The sequence below is a fragment of the Fukomys damarensis genome, unplaced genomic scaffold, assembly GCF_012274545.1.
Source record: "Fukomys damarensis isolate Sample0158 unplaced genomic scaffold, DMR_v1.0_HiC HiC_scaffold_8, whole genome shotgun sequence".
NCBI lineage: Eukaryota > Metazoa > Chordata > Mammalia > Rodentia > Bathyergidae > Fukomys > Fukomys damarensis.
The window spans coordinates 14,606,771-14,615,474 of record NW_022900920.1 but is presented as its reverse complement, the minus strand read 5'-3'; the positions used below and the strand labels follow the sequence as shown (position 1 = coordinate 14,615,474).

The 8,704-nt window shown below is 45.0% G+C and overlaps 1 protein-coding gene across 1 annotated transcript in view; it reads right to left on the bottom strand.

Moving 5' to 3' along the window:
* Positions 1-8,702, bottom strand: part of Cpxm2 (carboxypeptidase X, M14 family member 2) — a gene marked incomplete at its 5' end in the record, with an annotated part of 145,326 nt that extends 136,624 nt beyond the window's left edge. The window contains one exon of the mRNA XM_010635369.3: positions 8,441-8,702. Coding sequence (XP_010633671.1) covers positions 8,441-8,702 — 262 coding nt within the window. The remainder of the gene's footprint in view (positions 1-8,440) is intronic.
* Positions 8,703-8,704: the final 2 nt, after the last annotated feature.

Genomic DNA, 8,704 nt, shown 5'->3' with positions numbered 1-8,704 from the left:
ATTGAATTTTGGGAAACTTTAACGGTGCTGCCAACTTTGGAAAAAGTCATCCCAATTTACTGTGTTGAGCTGGCATTGTACAGAAATGGACAACCATATTGGTCTAGAAATGTTAATTTATTTTTATTTTTATTTTTTATTTTTTTTCCATGTGTACAGGGGTAACACATCATACTAAATATGGAAGGTCATATCTACATGGGTTTGATTACAGAAACCAATAAAGTATTCTCTAAATAATGAAAAAAAAGAATAAGATAAGACTATAAGAGCAAGAAGCTATTTAAATATGTTAAGGGATCATTTTCATCTCCAGAATTAAGGATTATTTTAATCTTACGTCATTACCTTTTCTATTTTACTTTCCTTTTTAGTTTTATTTTAGGATTCCCTATTTTTAATGTTCATACAGAGATTTCTTTAACTGAAATAGCGAATAGTTTCTTTGGTGTGAAAAACTATAATAGTACAAAGGATCCTAATGAGATAATAATGTGAAATAGAAGTAAAGGGCTAAAGGTGTAGGGAAAGTGGGAAGGGTGGGGGAAAGGTAATAAGGGAGAGGGAAAAAATATGAGAAACTGAAAAAATGGAAATAAAGTGTTTGTAAATGGGGAGGGGAGGAGGGGGTGAAGGGAGGGCAGGGACAAGGGGAAAAATGAGAATCAAGACCTATTATGTAAAGGTACAGAATCCCAAGGATGAATATAACTGTACTGTATACCTAGATTATACCAATAAACTCAATAAAAAGAAAGAAAAAAGATCTCCTCTGTTCTATCTTTGCAGGCCACAAGTTTACTGGAGCTTCTTTTCTGGCCAAACTTAAAAATTTTAAAAATATTCCACTGGGCTCTTTGCTCTTGATTCTCAACATAAATCTGGCTAAAAGCCCCCAACAGTAGCCATGCCACTGCCTCAATATTAGACTGCCTTGAAATTTCTTCTACAAGCTTAATTAGTCTGCCATCTGTAATCTCAGGTTTATGCAAAGTCTCTGGACAAATGTAAAATGTAGACAAACTTTCTACCAAGCAAAACACACAACATCTGAAGTTTAGGAGCCAGTGCAGTACTTCTTCCCAACAGAAAACTCCTGAGCCTGGTGTTTACCACCTTTCTGGTCTTCTAAGCTCTGACAAGAGTCTCCAATACAGTACAGCCTAAGGTGTTCTAGCTCTAATTTTTCAGCTGGCATCTCAGAACCTTTCCTAACTCTTCCCCTTCCCACAAGCCAGCTCCAAATGTTCCCAAACCACATGGTCAGATACAGTCACAGCAACAGCCCCATTCTAGGTGCCATATTTCTGTGTTAGTTACTTTTCTATCAATATTGAGACAAAATATCTGACACCCAAAGTTAAAGGGGAAAGGGTTTATTTAGCTCACAGTTTGTAGAGGCTTCAATCCATAATCAGCTGGCTCCAAGGCAGAGTGGCACATGGCAGAGGGGCATCGCAGAGGCCACACAGTAGCAAATGCAACAAGAGGACCCTAACAGTTTCTTTCCACCCCTTTTATTTTATCCAAACTACTGGGATTAAGGTGGTGCCAAACCAGTCAGTGTACTGATTTAGTAAGCACACACCCTCAATCCCAGTATTGCACTAAGAGTCAATCACACATTCTAGATCCAGCAACCTTTGAAAAAGACTGCATGAGGCTTTGGAGGACCATCTATACACAAGCCATAACACGTGGTCATTTCAGCTTTGGGGAAAAAACGTTAGTTGCACTGTGTCAGATCCAGTGAATAAAGTGAATGAGGACACCATCATGTTTCCGTAAGTGGATAAAAACACTTTGGATGGGACCTGCCACAGGGCTCTGACAGCAGCATTCACTGTACTTTTTAACTATACTTCATAAAGACACTCACAAAAGAGGACCTCCAGAACTGCTTCAGGAAGTGGCAAGATGTGTTCGAAGACAGTACTGTTAAGGGGTAATGGCAATGTGCCTTTTATTGTAGTATATTTTAAAAATGTAAACATTCACCACATACTTTGATCACACATATATTTTGTTATTTTATACCAGGGCCAACCAAACACAAGCAATCCTACCCCTCTTCTCCTCTCCCTTCCCTGAGCTTCTTGCCACTCCTCCTCTTCCTCCTCCTCCTCCTCCTCCTCCTCCTCCTCCTTCCTCCCCGCTTCTCTCTCTCTCCCCCCACTCTCCCTCTCTTCCTCTCTCTCTGTCTTTTGTATCTTCCCTGAGAAGTGAGCCTGGTCAGCTCAGGGCCAGCCTCTCATGAAGAAGATTTTATCTCCATCAGATCTGGGATCTGAGAAACAGTGAGGTCAGCTGGGGCCACAGTGCCTTTGTGGCCACCACCCTTGCCCTCTGTGGAGCCAGCACTAATCTGAGATACAACCAGGGGGAGTCCTTTTGCCTTTAAGGTGATATTGTGGCAACAGCAACAGTCAGGCCCAGGTGGGTGTACAGGCACTGCGCAGGGTGTCCTTGGTGCTTGCCTATCTCGGTTCAGGTCCTGCCAGAAACACTGTGTGAAACAGTAACACTTGCAGCACAGGACTGTATCTGGTCAGCAATGCCATACAGCACAGATGGAAAGACAAAGGGAGTGTGCAGGGAAAGAAAATGCCAACAACCCAGATGCACTGCTCCAGGGCCCATGGGACAATCAGGCTGGAGACTCAAGGAACAGGGAACACTGCTGCGGAGCTGTCCCTCCAGAGCCTGGGAAGGTGAATATTAACCTCACACCTTCTGGGGAAGTGCGGAATATTATTGTCTCCGCTTCACAGTGAATCAAAGCTTGGAGAAGTCACACATGCCCATAAGTGACAAAGCCAGACTTTGATTTCAACCGTCTCTGAATCCTGAATAAGCTTGACCTACAGGACACTACCTGCCTTGCACAGACAGGTATTCCATCTCTGACATCAGTCTCAAATTAACTTCTGAAAATTTTCTGTGCCTTGCTAATCATCCCATGATCCCCAGTGAGTAGCCCACTGTCTGCCAGCCAGATAGGGACACCAGTCCTTTCTGTAAGCCACCAAAGAAACCCTAATTCATGCTTTTAATGATCCCAGAGGGGCAGCTGCCATGGCAAGGACCTGTCAGGGCCACAGAGGGTGGAGACTGTCACTGCTGTTGATGCCAAGCCTGAGTTTTCAGGCTCCCCAGAGTCTTACTAATATCCAGAGGTCCCATCTCAAAATATAAGCTCTGTGGGCCAGGCTGCCTTTGTTCCAGTGTTCAAAGACCAACCACCATGCAATTTTACAGTCACAGACAGTTGGAGCACACAAAGAAACAAAATGGCTATTTTTAAGAGTCAAAAAAGGCAGGCCAACTCACCCAACCCCAGAAGGGTCCCCCACCCTTAATTACCCAGGCACAAGACCCAGTTTCTAGATTCATGGGCACAGGCAGGGGGGAATGTGCCAGCATCCAGTTGACTTTGGAAGGCATTTTGGAAAGGGCGATGGTGCTTATAAAATTGATGCTTTTTAAATATATAATCTGCCCTTTCCCTCAGACTCTTGTACAAAGTTGACCCAGACAAAACACTGGATTTAAAACTTTCAGTGAGTGCACACTCTGACATTAAGGCTTTCTTGTTAGTTGTTTAGGTAAGCTAACATCATTGTGTTAGGTTGTTAAATGCATAGTCACTTATTTACAAGCACATTTTCCAGCTTTTCCCAAGAGAAGATATTTCTATCCAAAGGCCAAACTGCACAAGTCCCAGAAAGAGAGGAAGAAAAGCTGAGAAGTAAAGCCCTCCCACCAACTGGCTGCAACACAAACAACAGAAAGGGCTTTGTTTACAACAAATATGCTCAAATAATAAGTTTCTGGTTATTTTCTCCTGCAGCTGGAGCCCAACACAGTATAAAATGCAAACTGGAAATTGTGGGCACAGACATACAAACAAACACTGCTTGTGGCCCACTCTACAAATTCTATGGCCTTGGGAAGGTGGTCTCAATGCAGGTTTGTGTGTATTCAAACTGTGCGTTCTCACAGTGATTGAAGAATGTTCCATGAAAGGCCAGCAGAAGTCCAAATTTAAAGGCTACATACGTAAGCCTGCTTAACAACCTTCAAGTCACTTCTTACTACATGGTTCGCTCTTATTGCCCAGTGAAAGGTGAAAGGTAAAAGGTGGATGAGTTACACAGCTGTGGCTTATTACTATGTTCCATTCTATTCTCTATTTGTCATGGACTAAACTTACTAATTTGGAAATCTTATGAAAAGTAAGCAAATCCAGTGGCATGCCCACCACGCTTCACCCTGGTTTAATGAAAACTGGGGACATGAGGCTCGCTTCTCCAAAGCTTTCTGACTGCACGGATGTGGAAAATGGAATTCAACCAAAAACAGCTGAATAAATAGAAATGGAGAGAAGCAGGTTGTCAAATCTATGGGAGGAAGAAAATTCTAGCAGTCAGCTGTGTTCATCCAGTGAATGAGCAGCCTTAAGAGAGCCCATCTGTGGAAGGGTGTAAGCAGAAACTACAGAGCCCACCATTGGAACCCTGCCTTGGACAGGAATCTACATTCAGCGACCACTTAGGGTCCTACAAGATCTAATCCTCTAGAGTAAACTGGTGCTGAGGAGGACCTCAGAAATTCCATCAAACCAAGGTTCTACTGAAAACTCAAAAAAAAAAAAGGTTCTACGGTCCTGTATCTTGATGGACACACACACACACACACACACACACACACACAGAGGAACTAATGAAATGTGACATTGTAATCCAGTTAATAATATTTACAAATGTCAATTTCCTGGTTTCAATAATGTATACAGCAATAATGATCAATAATCAATAATGATTCTCTGGCCCCTGAAGAGATCTGGCAATGTCAGCAACGTTCTTGGTTGTGACAACTGGAGGGAGAGAGGATGTCACTGGCATCTAGCAGGTCAAGGCTGGTGCTGTTAATCAACATCCAATGTACAGGACCCAAGCCCCCTCCACAATACACACAATTGGTCAAACATGGCCAAGACTGAAAAACCTCACCTTATAGTTATTAGAGGTTTCTCGTTATACTCATTTTGCAATTTCCTGTGAATCTGTAATTAAATTAAAAACTTAAATGTTTTTAAAGATTCATTCTGTGCAGTGTATCAGGGCTCTACTCTGAAATCTGTCAACTCCTCATGGAAAATGTAGTTCAATTTGAGTATCCCTTGCCCAAAATGCTTTGTGCCAGAAATGTTTCAGATTTCAAAGTTTTCAAGTTTTGGAATATTTACATATGCATAATGAGATATCTTGGGAATAGGACTCAAGTCTAAAAGTGAAATTCATTTATATTTCATTTAAATCTTATGCACATAGGCTGAAGATAATTTTACACAATATTGCTAATACTTTTATGCATGAAACAAACCTTGGTATAGAAGTTCCCACTGGCAATGTCATGTTGACACTCAAAACATTTCAGATTTTGGAGCATTTGGGGTTTCAGATTTTCAGATTAGAGAAGCTCAACCTATACTCAGCACATGACATCCATGGGGCATTTTTGTAGCAGTCAAGAGTTAAAGCTAAAGCTCATACCAACATCAAACCCCCAATGCCCTTGGCTCCTTGCACCAACAAACTTTCCTAGAGCCAGCTGCTTACAACTTTCCAGTTTATCTTCCCTTGAGCCCAAACTGTATGCTTGCAAGGCTACCTAGAAACCATTTTATCATCTGGAAAGATGAAGTTCATGATAGACTTTTAAATCAGCTATATGTGCTTCTATACTCTTATTCAGCTCTCAATCTAACCCCTCACCCCCACCTCAGTGCCTGGTACCCAGCATGCAACTCTGTAAGCACCTTCCTCAGATAAAATGACAACCTGCTTACAAAACAATCCAGTACAGACATGAATGCTTCTACAACATCCTAAGCAGTCTAAATATCAAACCAAAGTTTAAAGTGGGAAACAATTTCTCCTAGTGTGGTTTAATTGCAAAAAACTATAATGACTTCCTAATCAAGGTCAGTGCCTCTCACTACTTGGGGTCCAGTATGGAAGGTTCTATGGACCACACACACACACACACACACACACACTCACACTCACACACACTCACGGCACACTGTACTAGTTAAAAGGTAGATAAATGTAATACTTGGCTCACACTAGTTGGGGAAGCTCTGAAAAGCCCCACACAATGTATTAGATTACAACAGCAACAAGCTTGGAGTCAGATCCCAGGCAGGCCTCAAAAGGAATCCCTGGAATTCCCAAGACCTGTTTTAGGTTTGGGGATGGGATTCAGGTGGGTACCAGATGCTCATTTCCTGTAGGAGCAGAAGCTATTTACCAGGAATAAACAGTTTCCTGCTCCAAGCAAATCTCCATCTACAAGATAGCTTTCCAAAAGCAAATGACCTTTTCCTTGCAAATCAGGCTGCACCCTGTTTTCTACTTCAAAGGACCTCATTCCATGGCTGGCAAGTGCTGTTACTCACATGATGGAAAGCCACCTCCCCACTGTAACATCTGAGTCCACAGAGACATCAGACTGTGGGTACTGCAGAGGCAGGAAGGGACTTTCTTAACTGCTTTCTGTGGGGAAAGATGTTTAGTCACCAATAAACATCCTCAAATAATAACATCGGCTCACTAGTCAGGCCTTAAACATCACTTCTCCTAGGAAGAACTGCTCAAGACTCCCTATTTGATTTCTTGACACCCCACACTTCTGTACAAACTGTGAGGTCTGTGATGCCAGACACAAGACTATCTTGTGCTCCCAATCCCTACAGCCTCCCCCCAGCACTTGGTACTGACCAGGTTCTTGGTAACCATTTCTGGCATGAATAAAGGGCTCTCAGGGGATCTAATCTCAACTGTAAGTCTGGGGTACACTGGAAGCTGCTACTGAAAAGCTTTCATATCAACAGACAAAGTCTAGTGCAGTGATAAACATTATTCTTCCTATCTGCAGGTGAAGATTCTAAGGCCAGTAATCCCTACATCTAACTGGTTAAGTATCATCTCTCGCTTTCTCCCTACCATGGCCCCATTGATATCCAGCCTGTATCCCCTCCCACAATACTAGACACGTAGTAGATTAAAGAACATAGCATATGTATTTGATTCAAACTACCAAGCCAGAGCAAGCACAGGAGAAGAGCTTTCGATTTTTCCAGAGAAAAGTGATACTAAGCAAGTTACTTTACCAGTTTTAGCTTCATGTTTTTCACCAGTAAAGTAGCACAAACACCCAACCTCCAGAGCCCTGGAAAGAACTTCATAACTGAGACAGGTGCACACAGAGCTCCTAGGAGAGTCGTAGCCAACACTTAACAAATGCAAGTAAGTGTCCCGCCCCACTCTAATTTTTGTTAATCCATCCACTTTCAGTCCCCTACCCCCCCCAAAAAAAAACCCTGGTTCTGTTCAGGGTCACAAAACTGCCTGTGAAACACATCAAGGTCTCACATACTGTACAAAGGGGTCTCAGATGGGGCCACCTTTTCAAGAGTTTCCCCAACTTCCCTGGCACCTCGCTGCTGACTTCCACAGGCAATTTAACCAAACAAAGGCCACTTCTTCTGTCCCTGGAGCTCTGTAACACAGTCCATACTGCCCTTCAGGGAAACCCTTGGAGGCAGGAGAATCTGTCCACAATCTTGCTCAGACCCCACTGTTGAAAATACTGGCGCCACAACTAAATAAAGACCACTGGAACAATTAAGACACAGCTCCAGAGCAGGAGGTATGTAGTAAGTGGAAGTCATCTTCCCAAAGACAAGGCCGGCAGAAACTCAGGTTGGATCTGAGAAGTGGGTGAGGAGTGGGTAGAAACTGAGGGTTCAGGCTGTTGGTCACTAGAAGCTCTTCAGGCCTCCTGGAGACATCAGCCCAGGGCAGAGTAACAACAGCAGCAGCTACCATGGATGTTCCTGAACACGGGGTCCCCAGGGGTCCCCAGCTGTGGCCGTGCCATCTTGCTGCTGCAGAGGATTCAAGGGACCCACAGACAGCAGAAGGGAGGGAGCTGAGAGGTGACACGGCTGGCTAAAAGCCCACAAGGGGAGTTTCCTCCTCTCGAAAGCCACCAGCCAAAACAGTCCAGCCAGTCACTCGGCCAAAGGGGGAAATTCATTGTCAAGAAAACGACTGCCTTTGAAGACTGAAGAGATAGGCAGAGCAGGCAGAAACGCCAGCAGTGAGGTGTTCTACCCAGGAAATGTCGAAGAGGCCCAGCTCCCTGAGCCGCTTCCCAAAGGCAGCGCTCGCTTCCTGAAGGGACAGGGGGCAAAGTTCCCGGGAGCGGAGCGCGGAGCCCCTGCGGGGAGCGCAGCCTGAGATTCCCGGGAGGGAGCGCGGCCGCAGGGGAGGCTGGCGGCCCAGCATCCCTGACAGGTTGGGAAGCCAGCGGTCCCCTCGAGGCGGGCGTCCACGGGCGCCCCCTCCGGCCACACAGCGCAGAAAGTTACCTGGTGGAGGCGCTAACCTCTCTCTCTTGGGCGCTTTCTTGGGCTTGGTCGCCCGCTTGGGCGGCCCGGGCTCACGCAGGTGCGGCTCGAGCTCCTTCTCCTCGGTCCCCTCTGGCAGCGGTGGCGAGAAGGGCTCGAGCTCTGGCCCAGGGCGCTCCTCGTACGGCTCCCGGCTCCAGACCTCCTGCACGTAATAGTCGGGGTCCTCGAGGGCTGCGCCTTGGGCTGGGACCCCAGCCAGGGACAAGGCCAGGAGCGCCAGGG